Source organism: Rissa tridactyla, chromosome 2 (genome assembly GCF_028500815.1).
Source record: "Rissa tridactyla isolate bRisTri1 chromosome 2, bRisTri1.patW.cur.20221130, whole genome shotgun sequence".
Taxonomy (NCBI): domain Eukaryota; kingdom Metazoa; phylum Chordata; class Aves; order Charadriiformes; family Laridae; genus Rissa; species Rissa tridactyla.
In genome coordinates this window covers 133,149,905-133,172,974 of record NC_071467.1, presented here as the reverse complement: position 1 = coordinate 133,172,974, position 23,070 = coordinate 133,149,905, and the positions used below count along the sequence as shown (strand labels likewise).

Sequence of the window (23,070 nt, the reverse complement as noted above, 5' to 3'; positions counted from 1 at the left end):
ATGAGAACAACTCCCTAAGAGCCCATGGAAAGTGCTAATGAAAACCAGCCAAACAGTTGCTTATTTTCATTCCTGTGACTTTTATTAAACTGAAAGCCAGCAGCAGGGAAGTCCTGTGGACTGGGTGGATGCTTCTGGCTTCAACCCCCAGCTTCAGTGCATTATCCAGGGCATTCGCTAGCCTGCAACCTCTCCTCCTCTCTCCACATGTTGTCTAATTAGACTGTAAGCCCCTTTGTGGCACAGACTACGCCTCAGTGTATAGCTGTATAATGCTTAGCACAATCAGGCACCAGTATCAGCTAGGCCGTTTTCTGCAGGACGATAACCAACCCAAAACAGCCAGCCCATAGCCTAAACGCTGCAGAGCAAGCACCCTGACGTCTCTGCAGACACATACCAAATAAGACTATACTGTAGCTATACTATTTTAAGAAACGCTTGGATATTGGACGTTCACTTAGATTAGGCAGAGGAAATAAGAGGTTTAAGTTTGGTTTCTCATTCAGGCTTGGGTCTTCAACTTATGAAAACTGGAATCGTTCACTATAAATCAGTGGAGTGTACTCATTTTCGCTACATGTCGCCCATAAAATTCTTGAGGCATCACTTTTTTTCTTTTTATTTGACTGCTTCTGTGGCAACTCTTCACCAAATCTAGTAATTAATTTAAGCAAATTGCAGTTAGCAGGAACGATATAATAGCTCATGCAAACAGTGGATGCTCTTCTCACATGTCCCTCAAAACCAATCAGAGGCGGAAAGGATTAACTGTCTCAGGCAGAGTATGTTTAAGACTAGAATGACGCAGAACAGCTCATCTCTCAACACCCTGGGAGTGGCTTACAAGGCTCCTCCACAGAAAAGCTTATCACAAGAGCATGTTTAATGGAAACTTCATGTTCCTTTCATCAGTGAATCAAAATAATTTTTCTTGTTACCCGCTGTCCTTCATTTGCCACGAAATCACGCAATCTCTTGTGCTGATGTCCTTGCACTGATTCTAATGAAGTTCTAATGAGATGATCTAGATTTCATGATGAATAGTGTGAGTACTGGGAGAGCTACAACTTCCACCAGTGCTGCTGCCGTGATGTTTTCCAGCTAATACCCTTTGCATTTGGCTTATAGAAGTAAGAGAGACCCCACTATCACACACTGTCATTCTTTGCTGTTTCTCCTTTGTAGTCAGTCATTGTGGGGGTCCATCCCAAAACAGGCTTCTGAAAGTGATGTTCTGGTAATGGAAGAACTTCCTTGTGTAACACCGTCTTAAAGCAGAATCTCAAATCTCCCAGCTTTAGTAGCCTAATCAGGCATTTCTCTCTGTCTGTTTTCAGCTCTCTGGGATCCAATTGTAATACAGAAAATCAGCCAGTTCATCTGCAAAGCAAATGCTATTTTCCTGACTGTTTAAGCAGGTGCTTGCATACCATTAGTGTGATGAGTAATACATATTTCTCATGGCCTTTCAGCCTACCAGCTACCTAGGATCATTAGCACTCATTTAACTGAGTATAGCAAAAACTCAAGCTTGGGAGTTGCACAGATACTTGGGGGCTGGGGTTTGAGAACCTTCAGCTCCATGTACGTGGTCCTTACAGCTGAAGGCACTAGGTAAGAAGGCATTATCACAAACGGTAATGGCCATTGACCTGTATTAGAGTTTGCTGGAGTGTGGCTAAGACATGTCATTGCGAAGATTTGGGTGATGGCTGACTGGAGAAAAAAACCTGAAGAAGCCACATTTCAGTGAAGCAGCTCAGTAATCCCATGGAAATACCTTGAGATGCAACAGGATAAGACCATATTTTCATTTACTCCTTCAGATTTAGTTGAGGAAGTGGGTATGGTACTAAAAATCGATCTAATACTATTCTAGACCAGAGTTTACCCAACATGGAGTTAAATAAACCACTGCAATCCCTTCAACTTTTGCTAAAACTAGGCAACATTCCTGAGACAAAAGATTGTTTCATTTTCTTCTCTTTGCAAATTCCCTTCTTTATATTTTGAATTAACTTTGTCTTCACCGCAATCACGTCATGTCAAATCAAGTTCAGTCACGGTAGGATTGTTGAGGCCACGATGGTCTAGGAATATAAAAGAAGAAGGGATTGCAGAGAGAGAGAATATCTTTTATTAAACAAACTGATATAGTTGGAAAAAACAATGGGTTCAGGCTGATAAGTCCTCCTTCAGGTGAGATGTTTAATGAAGAAATGAAATATTTCAAAATACTAATCCAAATGGAGACATGAGAAACCATCTTTGCTTTGAAATTTGTAAGTAGAAATTCTATGCATTTGTGACAGTGAGTAAATTCCTTCCCCAAAGCAGTCATCTGCTATGGTACAATAATTTTTTTCTTCTTTTTCTGCAACAGCAAATTTGCGGGTGAGGTTCAGTGCCTTGATCCAAACCAAGCAGGAGTCAATGTCAATCCTAATTTTTCTCAGCAGAGGTCAGAAAGTGCTCAGCACGGTATGTAAGACCAAGACAGACATTCTTCCTTGGGACAAAGCCCTTATAATTAGAAAAGAAACATGAACTGATGCGATGCATCTTCTTAGTAAGTTCGTGCCTATTGACTACATACCTTAGCATCCAAACGAACCGGTGTAATATGCCTACTGCCTGAGTTTCCACTACACTCATTTAAATCTCTCCTAAGCTCCCACTTCCTAAGCTTGCAATATCGCCTGCATTCATATGTACACAGGGCTCCATGAGACAGCACAGTTCCCGAGGGTGTGATCCGACTACTAATTTGGAGGAAGTGTCAGTTTGAACAACCCTCCCACCACCGCCATCACCTCAGACTCGCGCCCCCCCCCCCCCCGCCATTTAAAATGCCCATTATCCATTTGCATGGAAAAGGTGAAATCCTGGCTGACTGAAGTCAATTAGCAAAGCTCCCACTGCCTCTGGAGACACAATGGTGACAGAAAGGATGGGAAATCTCACCCAGCAAGCCCAGCATACATTAAACATATACATGATTAAACAACAAACACACAAACAAACTAACAAGGTCTGGCTAAGACTGGAACAAGAATCAAATCCTACATATTCACTAAATAAATATATGGGCCAGTTGGGGGATTTTAGCAACAATCATTGTGCATCAAGGGCTAGTTTAATTTACATGTTAATTGGATGTACTTCCAAGAGGCAATGAAGAAGAACATGCTAATGAGTTTTATGCAAACACCTAAAGGTCAAACAGTTAATGGACTTGGGACAAGAAAACCTTTCATTAAATGCAAATCAGCGTTCTTGTAAACTCTGTAACAAGAAAAGGTACAGAAATCAAATAGAAAACACAAAAAGAGGAGCTCAGGTTCAAAAGTCAAGGTCTACATCTGCTTGCAAGTTGAAAGACAACATGCATTACGATGGGGTATGAAAATAAGTCCAACATCTGGTTCATGAATAACTCCATGGTTGCACGTTAATTCTCAAACAAGTGTAAACACACGGAGAAAAAAGTTGGGAACAATTCACCAGGCACAGCCATCTGCACTAACAGTCCCATGGCACATCTAGAGCAACTGGGAAGAACATTTTGGTTTCTTGATCAAATACTCCAGGCCAGCAAAAAGAATCAAAGTTTCTCCACTCCACCACTCTTCAGATATATAAACTGTGGCTTTCAGTGCTACGAAAATGTTATCAACAAAGAAATGAAATATGCAAATCAGAGAAATCAAGCCTCTATCAGTAATATCATGCCAGAGTAGATGTCATAGGATGTCTAGAGTAGATGTGGCCGAAGACACAATGTCAGTAAGTGCCCTTCTACATAAAATAGTCCCCTTCTACATAGTATAGTGGTATTTACAATCAGTTTAATTCACATTTCAGGCATTATTTTCTTCATCATCTAACCTATATAAAAAGTTTGATTTTCATTTGAGATCCCTCAAATTAGCATACCACTGGCAAGTGATAAACTAGAGAAACGTTTTCTTTGGTGCCTTGAGAAAAAACAGAAAACACAATTCAGAGAAAGCTGAAGCAGGAGAACTTAACTGAGGAGAAACAGTCCACGAGGTGGTGCAAAGGAGAGAAAACTGAGTGGACTGTGTGGCGCCCATACTGGCCATCACTGGGTTAGCCATTTTACACAGAAGCGGGGGGAGGAAGGAGTGAGAAGAGAGAGAAGCAGAGGAAAGGGGCAGAGGAGATAAACTGTTGGCCGCTTCATCCTGTTTGCTCTTTTTTACCCCTGTTTATTTCTTCCTGATTCAGCCAGAAGAAAACCTTTTAGTCTTACAAGATAAGGAGAGGAAAGGAAAGAAAAGAATGTGAGTCTCTCTGCGAAACAGGAAAAACAAAATTAGCTTACCAGCTTTTCAAAATTAACAAGGTTATCCAGAAAAGTTTTATTTCCTTCGTGAATGAATGTGACATCTGAAAAAAAAATAAAGGAAAAAGAATTACTTTTCATGCCTTTGTTGTTTAATACAAAGAAATAAAATGACTAAACAGCAACAAAAAGAAAAAATAGGCAAGCATCCCATTAAGGACTGACACAATACCTTGTAACAGTGGAACAAAAGCCTGGTATAATGATGACATGCAGAGATTATTAGATAACAACACTACGTACACATCGTAACAAGAGGATTTTCAAGTGGGAGGATGGATTTCTTATTAAACCTGGTCTGTGTTACTTCTGGGGTGCATATCATACAGAGGGTGGCCGGGAGCAGGATGGGGCATCCGGAGGGATGGCCCTGCATGGCATGCCTGATCTCCGCACCCTGCGGCACAAATCTGGCCACGCTGCCCATGGCTGTGCTAGGGCTGGGGCTGGCCGGTCCCTCAGCCCAGAGCTCCATGTGAGCAGAGTTACCAGATGCTGGACTTCGGCTCTGACACCCCTTCGTCTCTCTCTGCGGGACACAATGACTCTGAAGGCCCCCGCAGGGATGCTGTGGCCAGCCAGAGACATTAAACACAAGCCACCAAACTGAAGTTCAAAGCCTTGAAGTAAGTATTATGGCCAGGGAAAAACACTTTTATACAGCATTCTTGGAGAGAATTTGCAAAGGCAACAAAAAGGTCAGTGAGAGGAAAAGGAAAAGGTCTATATTTGGCTCCAGGAAGGGAACTGAACACAGTGTAATGAACTGGAGAGAGGGGAATATCAAGCGAAAGAAATGTTGCCAAGATAAGATTACAATTACAACAGTAACTTGAGGTAATTTTCTCCATTTTTCTGATGCATATTAGGACACAAAGCAAGACCTATCTCTTGGTCACGAAGTACCAAGGACATGGACAGATTTCCTTGTGGGGAGTGAAGTTCTGCCTCTGACAGGGCATCCTCTGGGTCACTGGAAATACTAGCAGGAGCACCACCACCATGCCCCTACCAGCTCTCTCCTGGATGCGTGGGTAGCCAGGGGTACCAGGAGGAGAATAGCACTCTCTCTGTAATGACTATTTAGAATCACAGAATTGTTAGGGTTGGAAGGGACCTTAAAGATCATCTAGTTCCAATCCCCCTGCCATGGGCAGGGACACCTCCCACTAGAGCAGGTTGCTCAGAGCCCCATCCATCCTGGCCTTAAAAACTTCCAGGGATGTGGCTTCCACCACCTCGCAGCATGACGCAGCACTCCGATACCACTGCTTCTTAAAAGCCACAGCCGTGTCTGCCAGTAGGCAAATGGCACACAGTAAAGGGGCAACATCTCTCTCAGCAGAAGCGCCATCCTCTAACCCACCAATCTAACTGTGCATCTCAGCATTTCTCCTGTGCTCATCTCTAGGTAGGTCTCCTATGATGCCCACTTGGTCCCCCTCGTTTCAAAGGATTTTAAGACTGGGAACCTGCAGCTGATGCTGGGGGGTGCTTTGTCACACCCCACCCCGCTTCATCCTCCCCCAAAACAGCCAACCTGATTTATTTCCTTGTGTTTCACAGACTCGCTCTGTGCCCGAGGGGCATTCTGTAATTGCTTAGAATGGAAATGTTAACGGCTTCACATGCTGCCCCTGGGCAGCATCCTAAAAATCAGGGGGAAAGGAGGGAGAGGGACCACCTACACCTCCTCTGCTGGGCTGCTTTGGGGCACCCAGGGAAAGGACATGACTTCAGGACACAGGCATTACTTGTCTCTATATGAATGCAGTTAAAATCCGTCTGTCAATTCTAATGAAAAACTTATACTGGAAGCAGAAATTTCCACGCAGCTTTTTAAGTTAATGACAGCAGTGTGTATATCTCTGAGGTGGAAGGAACAGAAATTTGCTTTGCAGCCAACAACTGAGAGTCTAGATAAATTCAGTGGACCAGAAAATTGCATCTGAGCTATGCTGTAAGGGCACATCACAGTATTTTATTACATATTTGAAAAATCTGCCTGATTTTCAAAAGCTGCGTCTGTGTGCTGTAAGAGCGCTCTGCATTTAAATTTAATTAACTTTAAAAGGACACTCTATTTTTCATAATTAGAAAAAGTTTATTAATGATTTTCAGTTTTTTCTTGAAACTACTTGTGTTCCTTGTGTGTTGAAATACAGTAATTTGTTGAGTTACTAATGATTTCTATGCTATCAATGCTTATTTTGTTGGTCTTGGAAATACCGTTAATACAAACATGCTTGACATGGAATAAAGTTCTATGTACTGTGCAATACTTTGGGAATTACCAACCTGGGCAACACCTCCTTATGGATCACTGTACTGAAGAAGACTGCTGTGTTATTTTGCAAAGCCTCCTTGCTATCTCCAATACATTTTACAGATACAAATGCTGCTTACGTGCTTGTTCTTTTACACCATATTGTAGTGGTATGCAAACATCATTGCTACGAGTTACTCTTTTATGTTTGCTGCCTTTGTAGGCAAGACATACTCAAGAGCACTTAAAAAATATTGATTTTGAAGCCTTGATAATTGTATCCATCTGAATTAATGCAAACTCCTTTGATATGTGCAAAGAGGGGAAGTGCCTGATGGCTCCCAAACTGTCACTGACTGATCTAGAGAAGAACTGTCTTCAAACAGTTTAAACTCGTAGCAGCAGTAGCAGGTTGGAATAAACAGCCTAAAGAGAACACTTATGGAATACAGGAATACTCAAATGAATTTGCCATGTTCAAAGACAAGGCAATTAATAATTAATGACTCCGAGACAATGGAATATTTTAAATACCTGCCACTTAATTAGCTGCCCAGCTCACTGCGTTAAGCAAGTAGTTGTATTTTGTTTTAATTGATTTTTTTTAAAATTAATTTTTTTAATAGTAAGATTTTATTTCTCTCTTTCAGAGCTGTAAGAGACTGTCCCGTCTTCTCAGGACAGACAGACAGACAGGGCAGGTTCTGCCTGCAGGATGACACCAGGCAGGTTTAGCCCGGCGAGGCAGGGCGAGCATCTCTGACCAGCAGCGTGGCCGAGGCTGCCTGTGCCATCTCTAGGATGCGGCCAAAGAAATGGCACATTGATCTACCCACACTTGGCCGGGAAGGTACCGAAGTCTGAAAACCCCTGTGAAAACTGCCATCTTCCCCCTCTCTTAGAAGGCAGCTGTTTATTATCTAGACCAAGTGCTACCTTGTAGATGCTGCTACATCTGCCACATATTTACTGTAAGTCCACCTGAAGGAAAAATCACCTTATACTTTTTTTAATTAACTATTACAAATTTCCATACATGCACTTGCACAATGAAGAGGAGCAACCAAACTTGAACATTACCTTTCAGAAGTAGGGGCATGAAGGGGATTTTCGGAGATTTCATTTTCTTGAATGCATCTCTGTAAGCTTTGTGATTCAGAGAAGGGTCCTACAAAGCCATTTGGGTAATAGAGAGAAAAATCAATAGGCTATAAAAACAGCAATTCTAAATCCATTACGGGCTTATGATCTGAACATGATTTAGATATAAAAGGCTTCTTCGGGAAATGAGGTAGATAAAGGTTTTCTAAGCTAGGTGACTTACTAAACTGAACAGGAAACATAAACAGTGAAAGGAACAAAACCAATTATGTTCCTCTAGATGAAGCAGTGCGAAAATGGGAGTAAGCTGCAGAATAGATTCACTGGGACTCCTCTGTAATATCCCCACAAATTTCTATTAGCAAAATCTCTTCAGTTTACTATCTAGCACAAAATGTATCCCAGAATGTATTGCTGATTAATTTCTTCTTAAAAAAAAAAAAAAAACCCCAACAAAAACAAAACCAGCAAATGACCAACAAACAACAAAAGAATCCCAACAAAAACTGCTCTCGGATCAATGGAGCATATTGCAGATTTTCAAAGAAAATACGAGAGTATGTTTCAGCGGTGTTATAGAAGTAATTCAAAAAGTCATCTCAATTTCCCATATAAACGAACGCTTTTGTACACCAGTTCACACGCAATCTTGAAAACACATTAATTTATAAAGGACTCTAAGTACAGAAGCGTGACATCTGTTTAGCGCTGGATCTCATGTTCCCCGTGCCAGGCAGCGATCTCACCACGCACCCACTTCCATGACAGCCAGAGGAAACACTTGTTTATTCAGCTTTGATAATGGTGACAAAGACCCTTAGCCACGTATTTTGATATTTTATTTTTTTTTTAAACTTCAGCTGCCCTCCTTTTCTCCTGATCTGCAGCACGTTGCTTTGGATAAAGGCTGATTAACCACCAGAGCAAACGAACAGCTTCCAAATTGATGCTGGGGAACCGGCGCTACATTTGCGTCTCTCTGCCCTTCCTCCAGCTGTCAGCCTTTTTCCTATTCATGTTTGGAGATCACCTCTGAGCTCTGGAGTGACTGCGTGGGCTTCAGCAAATCACGGCTCTGACATGACAAGTTCCAGCTCCAGACAATGACAGGCAGCCTCCAAATAAACAGGGAAGAAGGAAGGCAGGTAAAGACAAGCAATGCCGGTTTGCTGTCAACACCGTACTTACCGTCAAACTTTCAAGTTCAGTGAAAAGTTTCTTGAACTTCCCAGGAATTTTCTGAAGTAGGGAAAAAAAACAGAGGGAAAAAAAAAAAAGTAGAATTGCTTAAAAAAAAAAAAAACAAACAACACCAACAAGCAAACAAAACATAGGCAGAAAAATGCTGAGGTGTCTTTTTCCATGAGACTGCCATGTGTGAAGTGCCTGTTGTAAGTACCAACAGGCCACTTTCTCAGATAGTTAACCTCAGCTCCTCAGCTCCAAGAGCCCTAATTACAGACCATGCTCACTGCGATGCCAATGAGGCACCAGACCCTGCAGCCTCACCTCAGGGACCTGCATCTTTCTTTTATAGAAACTGCTTGTTAGCAGGTGTTTTTGTTTTCTTCCCTAGCTTCCACATCTGCTGCATTTAACTTCCATATCAAGTTAGAAGCAGTAACGCAGGCTGAGAATTCAGACATTGCGATCACATCCAGGTTAGAGCATTTGTTGTAATCAACCTTCCCTTAAAATATGAGTTCTAGAAATCAACAGGCGTAAGGCTCAGTGCTGTTTGATACACTGCACCCAGGGCTGTGCAGTGTTACTACTGGCACATGCTGGTGCCAGAGGAAGAGAACTTTCCGTAAAAAGTGATTACTCCATCTCTGGTATCCCATCCTGATCCCACCGGGAGGTACAGGAGTCACCTTCCAAGGGAGGCCAGGCACAAACTACCTTCTTGCCCCTTACGATGATAACATCTGCACTGCTCCACAAGCATCCCCTTCCTTTTATCTCGAAGATGCTTTAATAGATTCACCTCATTATACACAAAGCAATCGTTCTTCAGTTTGAATTTTGCTGCTGGTATTTCAGACTTGAAGAATGGTGCGTGGACCTTAAAGCCTGTCTGTTTTTTCAACCATACTAGTTAGTCTAGTAAAATATATCCCTTCTTAGTACAAATCCTGTCTTCCCTTTGTCCTTAGACCCTGACAGCCACAATGACACTACCAAGAGAAAAGAGATTTAGAACAATTGATCTTAAGTGGATGTGCTGTATGATTAAAATGGTTAAATACAGAATATAGAATTGCAATTGCAAATTTTTAATATCTTCAATCAGGGAAAGTTAGGCACACTAAAACACTGCATACTGTAGAAAAAAAATTGAAGAATATGCTTGGCAGCATGCTACCTATTTAAGAATTCAAGTGCAGAGCCAATATAATTTAGTGTCTAAATGGTTCCTTAAATCTAGGTGGCTTCATTTACATGTGTAAGTAATTATAATTAATTTATAAACATTGCTCTACTTTCTAGAAGTCACATTACTAATGCAAATAACCTTCTGCTTTTGAAATTTCCAGTGCAGTAAAGTTTTACAAATAAAAAAGCATGTGACTTCATAAATATTTTACATACAGAAATGTGACATATTTACAATGATACATATGCAGATGCATTCCTTGTTCCGACAAGCAAAATATTCTGCTCTTCCTGAGAGAAGTCCACCAGCAGCCCATGGTCTCCAGAGGTCTCATCACACAGCTGCGTGTTTCTGTGTGGGAGATCTACACCATTGCCACCGGGTGCCTTTGACACAATACTTAGTCCCTTCCACTCCGCTACCAAAGCCCAGAGAAATGGGATGAAGGCAAGCCGTAAGAGCAGGCGAGGGCAAATGTTCCCTAGTGGGCAAGGCATTTTAAAGGTAGGAGAGACAATGAGTTTCTGTATCATTGTCCTCAGGTGTGTATTTTTCTCTAAAATGTTTGCTTTATCTGTTATTTAAAGATAGCTCCTCCTTGCCTGTCCAAGTCCTATAAAATCCCTGCAGAAGCTGTCACTGCCCTTGTTTCTCAGCTTGCTGAAGCCACTGATAGAGGCAGTGATGTTTCCATACGTATGACTTCATCTAAGGGGGAAGGCTTGGCTCTGGACAGTGTTAGATAGGTTTGTAAGTCTCTGATGGCCATTTGGTTTCAGCCCTTGATGCTCAAGAGTATCTCCAAGGCAGGAGATCACAGCTGTTCTCTGTCACTTTGTATTACAGATTCCCGTTTTTTGAGTACTGCCGACTTGTGGCACTGGGGGCATGGGGGAGGCATGAAGCTTCACCCAACTACGCTAGATCACTCCTTCCCCAATTTTTGGTTCTTCAGCAGATATAGTAAACTCGCAGAATACTAGCACTCAATAATTCACTTGGATGAAAAAAAAAATCCACGATATAAACACAGATCCCAGTGGCACCCTCATCTAAACATCCCATGCTCTCTCTAGCAACCGGTAGCTTCTTAAACAGATAATCTCTGTTCTCCAGTACGCTCCTTATTCACCGCCCATTTCCTAACTTTGTTGTATAAGATGAGCAGCTGCAAAAGAGCTGATAAAGGAGAATTAAAGAGGGTTTATTTCTACTTTGTATTTTTTTAAAATGAAATTGTTGCACAATAAGGTACAGTTTGTTTGGAGCCACCTTTATAAGACTTTCTCTTCTGACATCTACTTAAAATGCTAGGATAATTTACCCGTCTCTCTTTTTTTTTTTTTTTTTTTTTCTTCCAGAGGGTAAGATCACCTTGCTTTGTTCTTTTTTAAAAGCTCTGGAAGGACACATTTAGTTTTATTTGAATAGCTATGTATCTATGGTTTCAAACCACAGAGAAGTTTCTCTACCAACACTCGCTCCATGTTTGGTTTCAGCATGAAAAAACAATAATTAGAAAGAAAAGATAATTCACCAGTATGCAACCTTTGTGAGAAATGGTTTTGATAGGGCCTAAAAGATACAAAGATGTGTCTTACCTCCCACGTCTGAGACAGCCGGCTGACGGATGCAGTGTTGAGACCCATAACAATAGCAAAGAATGAATTCAGATTTCTTTGGGCTTTACAGCTGTGGAATAAAAATACGAACGCTGTATTCTGATTTTTTGTACTCGGAATCAGAGATAAATGGAATGCACAGGTATCCTAGGCTACTGAGTCCCATTTCAACCCTCAGCACTAACGTACAATCATCTTCCACATAATGAACTCATTAAATGTCCTCTCATGACCACCTGCAGTCTAGGTGATGGGGTCTTTAAGAAGTTTTTTAGCAAACGTTCCACGGTTTCATCAACCCTGTTGTTGGCAGGTTATTTTTTTCCTTTGCTGTCAAAAGTAATTTTCCCTTTTCAATGTTCAAGTTACTCTCAGCTGTCCTTTACCATACAGAATAACTCCTTGACCTCTATTCTTTTGTATTATAAATATTTCCATCCCCTTTTTAATCTTTTCTGTGAATTGTACATCATTGGTTCCTTCAATTTCTCTTTGTGGTCATGGCCTGCAATCTGCTTTTCCATACTGTTATTATCCTTCATTGAATTCTTTGTAATTTATTTTAACTTTGCTCTCGTGCATTTCCTTCTTACCAAGGAGATGTAGTGAGACAGCGGGGAGGGAAGGAGAAACATATTTTCTGTTTTGGCTCTAAGTTCTTACACCTTTATCCTATGCAAGTATAAAACAAATATCAAATTATTTATTTGGAACAGCATCACACTTTGTCCTTGCCTTTAATTTGTCATCTATTATCACCCAATGACCTCTGTCACGGTACTGTTCTTTACAATCATGAATTTATTTCTTGAGCTCAGTATTAGCATTCTCTAGCTGAATTACTTTGCATCTATCTAAATTAAATCTTATCCTACTGTTGTTTGCACATGCCACTAGACTCCTTAGATCATTCTTTTTCTTTTCTATCCTCCAATGCATTTGCAATCCCTCATCATTTTTATTGTCTGAAAATCTGATTAATGTTCAATTTACATATCCCTATAAATTAGTTGCAGTTAGCACTGATTCCAACACAGGTCCCTATGGAATTTGCTTGATGCCTCTAATCTTTGACATTCTACTATATACGATCAGAGCCTGCTTATTTCTAATCCATTAGGAAGTTTGAAATCCTAAAAAGTTGAGCCCTTTTCAGATGAAAAGATTCCCCTTCCTCCTGCAGGTTCTTGAAGACCACTATAAACATACGTGTGCACGTGTGTGTGACAGTAAGAAATCCTCTTTTAAGATAATTTTAAGTATGAATGAATCCACTGCCTTCACTGGGATTTATCATCAGGGAAAAGTACGTGCCAAGGCCTTAGACTGGAAACACGCCAATCCTTGTTACAAGTTTTATAAAGCTTGCACTCATCGCTGTGAACGATCTTGAGATGACGTATTTCTCACTTCACTTCAGCTATCTTAAAGTTAATCCTAACTTTGTTGCTTAGACTCCTTTTATCATTAAAGCCAGGCAGCTCCCAAAGGTAACTCATTCCAAAACAAGAAAGGTGTCCAACACAGCCCGAATAAACTGTCGACTGGTTGGGCCCATTTCTCACAAAGAACTGTAGTGAGAAGGTACATCTTTTCCAGTCAGCCCCTGATAGGGAAGCAAGAAGGCTGCTGTTGTAATCCATTTATTCTAACCCTACATTGACCTGTTTCTGTAGCTCCTCAGGATGTTCATTTCTAACAACATCCTTATTCATTTTCTTTATTGAATCACTTGTTTTCTATTTTCAACTAGCTCATCAACAGTGGCGTAGGTATCTGTGTTTCAAATATTCTCTTTTATGCATTGACACACTTATGTAAAAGCCTTCTGTCTTCCTCAGGAGCTCCTTGACAGTGAAGCACACAGACGTTGAACATAAGATCTTAGTGTTGGTGCTTTCCTGACAAGCTGAAAGTAACAGGGGGCAGCCAGAGCTGCCCACAGCTCCCTACCTCTCTGCCTCAGTCATAAACAAAATACCAGGGCTGCTTGGCTTGTGCCTCACGATGACAGTCTTGTGCTTGGCACACCATCCTTCCACCCTAGTTTTTCCCCTTCCATCAACTCTTCCAGAACTGATGAGATACGATAATGTCTTCTTTTATAAAGCTGCTTTTCTGATTTTAAAAAAAAAAAAAAAGATCCCAAGCAAACTACACACTCACTTATTTGTGCATCCATTATTTCACCATCTACAAACTGCGACGATGGGTGCTTCTGCAATGCACGGGGACAGCCTCACTACTGTTTACTGACAACTGTATCTAGTCTCCAAAACTTTGGCTTTTCACTTAACAGAGATGGAATTAATTCAAATAGAGCAACATTTTAGTCTGGTGACAAATATATCCCTATTCATACGGGACAGACGTGAAATTTTCCTTGGAATGCAAATTGATGCTACTGTGATGCAAGCAAGACATATGGAACTGACCGTTTTTAATGTAATTGGACCAAACTTAGCCATTGATAAGGCAGAATATGAACATACTACTGGATACCATACGACTTGCAAACTAAATCAAATCACATTTATGAGTTACACTAGATTAGATTAGAAGAATTCATTTCAGCAAATGCACTGCTTCAGCAGAGAACAGTCCTTTCTGTGTAAGTGCCTTGCAAATTAAATCAACCCAGTCGATGAAGGAACAAATTATACATTTTCCACGAACATGCATATTCAAATATTGCAGAAAACCAACAAGTGGAGAGAGAGGCAAGGAGAGCGGTTGCACATATTTAAATTGCTCTATTCCCTTGGTTACTAAGAGTGGTTACACAGAAAAGGACTCTCTATGTATAGTATATATTTGTATTCTGTTCCAAGGCATAGAATAAATGCCAGCACTATTTAGTAATGGTGCAAGAATAGACCATTATCTAATTAATAGACCAAATCTAATTAATGAAGAACCCCCCCTCCAATAAATAAAAAATTACTTCAGAGAGGATTACAAGGGGCAACAGCTTACTCCAGCCAGTTTCCCCTCTACAGGTAGGACTTTAAAGATTACAACAGAGGTTTTTTTGGTTTCCGTGTAGTCTTTGGTGGGTAACTGTGTTGCTGCTCAAATAGTTTTGTAATATGGTCCTCAGGTTACCTCTGCTCAGGAAGGAGATATCTCTGCATCATCAGGCATTTTGCGGTTGTCGCTGCAGATGCAGCGGCTAAGCTGCTAGGGAAGATTTGAGCAGCACATACTCCACCACATCTCATTTTGGACAGTGTTTGCTGCTGTTATTTATGGAATATTTTATCTAGGCACGCTTACTATTAAAACACAGGATGACAAATTAGTTTTCTTTCTTTGCTTTTTGCACCTATTTCTCTGCTCACCAAATAAAGCATGGGAAATTCGAGGATTTTTGTTGCAACTTGAGTAACTTACTGGGCAGCAATCTTGATGAACTTTTTGACTAGCTGGACACGTTTGCACAGCTGGCTGCAGAGGAGTATCTCAGTGGCAACCCAAAGCTGGACCTCGTTGCATCTTTGAAGCAGAAGACTGAGATTCTCGGTGTTCTCAGCACTTCCCTGTCTGCTGAACGTGAAGTATATCAGCTCTTGCTGGAAGACATTGACAACATTATTAGGGATATAAAAACAATTAAAATGTAAATGAATTATAAATTATTTAGAAGCATGTTTTTGAAACAAGACTTGGTTACAGATGGTTATTTTTTCATTATCCATGAACCAGTCACAAATGAATCAGGGTCCAGGTCTGGCACAGAAAAGTCTAGAGGCTTATTACGGTAGGCAAGTGGCATGGAAGTCCTGCAAGATGTGCTTTTCTTGTGAGATTTCCTGCAGTTCCACTTCTGGCTACAGCCAGATATAGCACATAAGCAATCTTTCTGTATTTCATCACTTCTGTTGCAGTATAAAAACGCAACTATATCAGACCATTGCAGAATCTGAAAAATTTCCATTCAAACTCCTTCCTAAAAATAGCCAAGTTTTCAGGAACAGAGGTGTGGATATCGATTTCTGGGGGGAAAAAAAAACAACCAAACAAAACAAACCCCAAAAAAACCCAAAACCCCACCAAACTTGACCAGTCAAGTTTAAATCAACTTCACTTGATTTAAAGTGTCTAACCTGAATAAAAGAACCTGAAATTAAAAATCAAGGAAAGCACCTGATGAGAAGCAAGGGAATTTCCCATTCATTTTCTCAGAAAGACACCATGATGTTCAGTGAATGATATTTTCAAGTGACATTTTGTACTGTTATCAGCAGCTCACACCAAAACCTACTGAAGTCATTGAAACAACCCAATGGGCACTGAAGGGGGCCACTATCCCATTTTATAAAGTCTGCCCAGTATTTTTTATCTCACTGAAGTCTAACAAGAATAGTAATGTGACCATCTAAATTGCTGAAACTGCGAATTCTTTTGTGGTTAAAGGGATATCAAGGACACCTATTTGTGGAGTCCTCTATTTACTGGAACATTATTCAGTGCAAAGGACAATTTGCATATACAACATATTCACACAGTCGGTTTTTAAAGCATAATCATGCTCTTTTACTCTCTTGAGGCAAATCTCAACAAAGCCCACCAGGCATACAGGGAACATATAAGCACAGGGAAGTCACAAACCTTCGACAAATTTTTTCAGTATCAAGGATAGCAACACATTTCCCGAACCCAATTCAATGCCACCACTACTGAGAGCTGCCAAATCATGCTGTCATGATGGTGAACTGAGCAGCAAGGAATACCGATGCTCCAAAACGCTGGTGCAACGTCAGGACATCATAATGGCACCAGGCTGCATGAGACTAATATACCTTGAAGTGGACATGGTGCTTCTTACCTCGTGAATTGCATTGAAGAGGCTCCAGTCGAAGTTTGTTAGTTCTAAGGCAAGATCCCAGGTGTTGATTCCCAAAATTCTCACAGACCTTTGCTGCAATTCCTCATTTTCAGCAAACGGGTTCTAAATCAATAGCCAAGAGCAAAAAAAATCCTCAGCAAGTGCCAAAAGTTCTGCAATGAAACAGCTATTGGACCAAGGTACCAAACAGGGCTGAGTAAGTAATCTTCTCTAAGTGCACTCTGAGGGTTTTTTCCCCCCACTAATCAAAATCAAAGAGTTATAGCCTATTTAATAAATAGCTTGAAACAGGAAATGGGTCAATAAGATCAATGATTTGCTATTGGATTAGGCCTTCTCCCTCTCCCTCTCTCTCTTTCTCCAAACCTTGAATATAAAACACTGACCAAGTAGACAGCATAATGAAAATAAAATCCCTGAAACCATCCAAAAAGAAAAGCTGAATTAAGACACCAGGAAATTTTTGTATTATAAGCTAAAGGAATCATTCTGCAAACACACTGGATTTAGAATAAATACGCACTACTTGCCCATCAATCCACCTTTACAAATAACATAAACCCATCCATTTTATGATTAATCTAGTCCAAATGTAATCACCAACAAACACTAAAACACTGTGGGTCCTGATTCATAAAAGTTACTTATCATATGACTGTGGGGTGCACTGGTACTGCTGGTGTTAAGGGTCATTTGACACTGCCATTATTAGCTCGGATTTTCAAAGGTTTGCATTTCTCTTGGGTTTTTTTACCTCATCAGGCTGAAACTTGGCACATGAACCATCTGCCAAGATGAAAGATTATTCTTATCAGTTAAGCCATTACTTTGGTGCTATGTTTCTGACAGTTACAGCAAGTTTCGCGATTTTTATTATGTAACTAATGAAACTAGATTGGCTGTCACCTGTCTGCACTGGAAACCTTCCCTTAATATTCGCATTTTTAGAGGTGGCTAGAACGCCGGAGATAATGGGGATGACAGATTACAATGATAGTGGTGTGTCAGCTCTTCGGGGCACATTGATCCAACAAAATGTAAATAGACATTTCTCATCCCTAGGATGAATGCACAGATCCTAGCGGTACTGACAACGCACAGAAGTCAGCTGCGATACAGTCCCTGCGCCTTCCTCAAAACATCTGCATAATTAGCAGAAAACTAGTGAAAGAGTAATTCTGTGAGTGCTCGTCCATTCCCACCTCACTGGGGTTTTGGGAAATCATGGGGGGAGAGAGTCTGCGATCCTCGTTTCTGAAGACAGAGGGAACGAGAGGGACCTGCTGCCCTTTGCCTGGCTCCCCTCCCCAGCACCAGCAAGAGGACGGAGAGACAGACAGAAGGAAGGGAAAAGGACATACCACCGGCGATTTACACCAGCCACAGACTGACCACGCGGCTGCCACAACACTGGGGTCACACTGATGCCCAGTAATTCTGGTAGAACTCACACGACATCTATTTCTACGTGTAGTAATTCCACAGAGTTTGTCCATCACCTTGTGTGAATACGTACCAGCCACTTTCAGTGTGACAGCGGTACAAAGAGGGGAGAATAAAAAAAAAAAAAAAATTTAAAAAAGGAGTCATGTGGGCCCTGAATAATCCTCATCCCATCCAGTCCTATACAAGCACAAGTCAGCTTTTCCAAGCTGATGTAGATTGAAAGATTTAAGCTGTCCAGAAGCTTTGGTCTATTTGAAATTGATGAACAAATTCCATTACTGTTCAGTCAAGTAACTGCTGTTAATGCAAGATATTATTTTTTTTCAGGTACAGAGCAGCTCAGTAAGCTTTACTAAGGAAGCCAAAAATAAATTCTGTATTGAAAAAGCCCTCTGAGAGGAATATTAAGTTCTTGATCTGGAGTCAGACAAATAAAAAATGGGAAGTATACAATACACATCCTTACCAAAGAATCAGTCAGATCTTTTCGGTAGACAAACATACGACTGGATGACTCAAAAGATTTTGAGATAGCCAAGTCATTTGGTTGTAGTTCATGTTTTTCTGTAAAAACAGAAAACAAAACACAGAAGCTTTAGGAAAGGAGTAAAAGCCATATATAAATATGAGAAAAACATTACAAATATATTTGTAAAGCCACATCAGCTTCTTAGAATGTAACTAAGCATCAAATCCAGTCCCTGTGAGGACTGTCACCTCCATACTGTTCGGGCACAATAAAGGCGGGATGTCTCTGATGCTGCACTAGAGCACAAAAAGTTCCAGCATCTGCTTTCAGCCTGGAGTTCACATAGGATAGAACAGAAAGAGACTCTTAAATCATCTAGCCTAACCTCCTATGCATTATACAACATTTCTTTTCAACCCGGTGCATCCACTGTAAACATGACTTTTGTTAGAGCAAAGCGTCTCGGCCTCCAGAGACTGAGCTGCTGCGTGTCACTGGCAGACGAGAGCAGGGGTGGAGATGTCATCAGTAGCTGCAGCCATTCGATAGGAAAAGAAGTTTAAAGACTCTCAACACCGTGAAATTCACCCCATGGAGCAGAGCTGAAGAGTCCTTTACAGTATGGTATTTACAGAAATCCCTCTAGACCTAGAGTAATTCATTTAGGAAACATCTGAGTAAAAGACTGGGACACACCAAACTAGTAGCAAAGAGAAAGGACCTTTTTTTTTTTTTTCTTTCTTTCTTTCTCTCCACTTCAGAGTACTAGTTCAGCTCTGGGCAATCTTTGATGCATCAGAGAGAGGTGTGGGGAAAAATAAATCAAAACCCAGAACATTGCTAAAAGTCTGCCCTGGGAAAACTCTCTGATCCTGTGGGCTCCAAATAATCTTCTGGAGACCTGACACACGAGATTCGATTGCAGTGATTGTTTTAATGTGGACCCAAAAGCACTACAAGCATGTTGCCAGCTACCTTGGACTTTTCATTGCCCATGAGAGAGGAGTAGGACCAGGAGAAGTCTGAGAGCCAAACATCATTTCAGCCTGTTTTCCCTCTTATCCGCGCTCCTACCGACACCAGATACATTTATGTTGAACTACCAGTATGTTTTTTTCAAGGTAATTTTGAATAAAAAGAACTTGCTTGTTTTGTTTCAGGAGTATGATAAAAATGCATTCTCCAATGCTCATGCTGCTGCCCTCCAAGTGGGTGGCAGATGACAGTTCTGAGTCATGCAAACGGCCAAAAATCAAAGAAAAAAAATTGTAGCAGGGTGATGTTTATTGCTCGCAGCACAGGAGTGACAATGCATAGGAACAATGATACTGAAATTGTGGTATCTCCAATTAATTCAGGCAACGTGACTAAATAATATTTTTAGGGTTACAGTGGTCATGTACAAATGCCAAGTGGCAACCACTTCTGTTCTGTGGCTTTCTTGGGAACCAATGCGGTCCAAAGATAATAGTGTGCTTTGTTATTTATGAATTGTTGGTTTTCTTTACCTAAGTTTGGCAGTTAGCACCAGATCTATTGCTATCAAAGCTAAACTTGCCCTGCTCTTGAACAGGAGCGCAAGACCTGACAAACAGCAGCAGCGCAGTGATTTTGCAGCACTATGAAACACACTGGAGGTGAGTTTGGGCACACACAAGGGTAAACAGAGTGTGCTTGCAAATGATGTAGCCTGGCTGGCCAGGACACCTACGTGTAATGCTCCTGTGTGGCCGCTCCATGCCCAGGCCCTGGATAACCAGGGCAGGGCACCATCTCCCGGCCACCCACACCAGTGCCTTGCAAAAAAAAACCCGGCTATTTCATTGAGCTCAGCGTGGGGGAGAAAAATGTGACCTTCCACTTCTGAATCAAATAAATAACCAGAACAAGCCAGCATTTGTGTATATTTCATTTAACTAGACTGACAAAGAACTAGCAACGAGTGCTATATCTGTAAGGATGCATCCTTTGTCCCAACGGATCAACACCAACTAACGTTATCTGAGAATACGGCCAAGATATTCTCCACTCTTAGCCCCTTTTTGTAGATGCAGCTTCGCATTTCCACGCGCCCAGTTAAATTGCTTCCTGTATATTCCCCAAGAGCCAAAAGACGCTGCAATGAGCAAAACAATCTGACCAAAGAGCTTGAGACCTGCCAAAAAGAAAAATCAAAACCAAAGAAAATCTTAGGGGTTTGGCTGGTCCCTAGTATGAGCCCACGATCAGTCTGGTCTTCCTTAAAAAAGAGATTAAGCCTTTCTGTTTTATGAGAAACATTAAAAATATAATAGGCAGAAAATGTCAGTTGTAAGCAAGACTGCTTACAAAATACTGCTTGGCTTGCTCTCGTCTCCACTGTGCAAATATATGTCCCCCTCCTTTCTGTTGGAGAATATTCATTACCCGTGCCATAAATGAGGAAACAGCCGCGCATATAGTATTTGTTATTCCCTTTTATATTTTTAAAGCAAACCATGCCTCATCGCCTTCCAAATTAATTTAAATGCGAAAGCAGGAGATTTATCTGTGGGGAAAAAATAAAATCTTGCAGTGCTGATGGAGACTGAGAGTCCTTTGCTCTCTCTTGCCAGTGAGGAGATGCTGTCTCCAACAGTACCCAAGAATGAGCTGTTGCCATGGAAACGACTCTCTGGGAAGCAGCTCCTTATTGTTCCCGTGGTCATCCAGCTGTGGGCCCGCACAAGAACCGCTGTATCCTTGCACCAGAAAATGTCAGCCCTCCCTTACGTGGTGCACTAAAAGGTAAGTAATCCGATGAAGGGAAGTTATTTACCGCCAGAGAACGTGACTGTCACCAGCGCCAACTCCTCTTCTGGGTACTGGATCTTTTCTGCTACGATCTTCAGTATCTCCTGAGCTGAAGTGGATACTTGAGCTTTCACACTGACATAGGAGTGCTCCGTTATATACACACGGCAGAAAACTGCACAAAGGAAGAAAGACACGCTCAGCAGTAGGCAGGGACACCTGAACAGAGCAGGGGAGAACCTTGCAGACCCAACCGTGGCCATGCCTTGGGTGGCTGCCGCAGCCTGACCCACAGGGACACGAAACTAAGCATAAACGTCACCATTCCCCCCATTCCCACCCCTTCACCCTGGGAAATGAGAAGGTCAAGCAAATGGAAACAGAGACCCTCACAGCAAGACCTATTTAAGACTTCCTACCGTGAGGATTTGTCACGGACAACCTCCTCTACAGCCTGTCTTCTTTGCAAACTCAGCTGTTGCCATCTTTTCTCCCTTCCTTTTAGGTTCAGATAAATCACCGTCCTTTCAGTATATTCCATATCCGCTGCTGAAATTATTTTGGACCTCCGCTTCCACCTGGAACAGGCGGCTTTGCAAGAAAAGCACTCCATGCTCTTCAACCACTGCTGCTACCTTATCTGTCTAGACATCTAAACTGCTTGCATTGCCAGGGTATTTTAGCACCAGCAGAGGCTGCCCAAACAGCAATGCAATTAGTTGTGACACCTCTTTCCCTGAACCACTTGCAGCACACATAAAAGGGACTGGTTTGGAGAAATTCCACTGGCTCATCACTTCCACTGAAGTCCATGAGCTGGTGAGGCTCTGGGAAGGAGAGTCCCAGCAGTTAACGCTGTGGTCACCTCAGATAGTACTTTGTTTCTGCTCTGCTCCTTCTGCTTGCCAGAATTTTAGGTTTACATCTTTTGCTGAGTTCGCTGTAGCCAGTTCTTTGAAATACAGCTGCCATACTTAAAAGGGAAGAAACAGAGCTGCAGACTCACAAAAATATTTCAAAAATCACAACATCTGCTATTAAGAATCACCACAACTCTTGGTTTCATACTCACTTCAACGCTTAATTAAACTTTCCTTCCTTCTACACTAGCAGTTCTTATTGCAGACAGGCTGCTACCATGTCAGTATAAGACAAAACTTTTCTTTGCCAGAAATCCTATATTTTTAAATTATTTTTATTGACAGATGTATGTAGTAATAACTCTTTGTTTGTCCTACAAGTCTTCGTGGCTTCAGGGCACTTTCATTAACTGAGACCATGCCAGAAGTGGCTAAGAACTCTGTCCTCGAGAATAGCCTTTTTCTTCTCTTGTAGTAAAGAAAAAATGAAGATGAGAAGGAAGGAGGAACTTAACATTTAACCTTGGGGAAGAAAAGTAATTTGATTTTATAATTTTTTCTTCACCTGTCTCTGCTGACAGACAGTAAATCAGATGTTGATCCTATGGCAGAATCTCTCTTCGGAATGGATATAACTCATTAAAAGATAGAGACAACAAATTGCACACTAAACTACTAGGTAGAAAAATATATTTTAAAAAATCTGACAGAAATATTTGGCTTCCATATGCAGCATGCAACACAACTTGCCTACAGCGAATTTGTTTGAAATCTCCCTCTGTCATTCGGGATGGGAAGATGACAGCAATATGTTAATTTATAACTGGGCTACTGACATATCCTTTTGTTTAACATCGAACTAAACCAACCCACAGGTCAGGTTCTCAAGCACAACCGTCACACCGATTCTCCCAAAGCCTGCTCCCCAATGCACCT

The 23,070-nt window shown here is 41.3% G+C and overlaps 1 protein-coding gene across 2 annotated transcripts in view; it reads right to left on the bottom strand.

Annotated features, from left to right (window-relative positions):
- RAPGEF5 (Rap guanine nucleotide exchange factor 5) overlaps positions 1–23,070 on the bottom strand; it is a 163,749-nt gene that overhangs the window by 7,361 nt on the left and 133,318 nt on the right. For both annotated transcript variants that reach the window (XM_054191163.1, XM_054191164.1), the window contains exons 17-24: positions 21,300–21,449; positions 18,500–18,597; positions 16,567–16,689; positions 15,132–15,310; positions 11,718–11,808; positions 8,928–8,978; positions 7,719–7,806; positions 4,352–4,416 (exon numbers count right to left, since the gene is read on the bottom strand). In XM_054191163.1, coding sequence (XP_054047138.1) covers positions 4,352–4,416; positions 7,719–7,806; positions 8,928–8,978; positions 11,718–11,808; positions 15,132–15,310; positions 16,567–16,689; positions 18,500–18,597; positions 21,300–21,449 — 845 coding nt within the window. The remainder of the gene's footprint in view (positions 1–4,351; positions 4,417–7,718; positions 7,807–8,927; positions 8,979–11,717; positions 11,809–15,131; positions 15,311–16,566; positions 16,690–18,499; positions 18,598–21,299; positions 21,450–23,070) is intronic.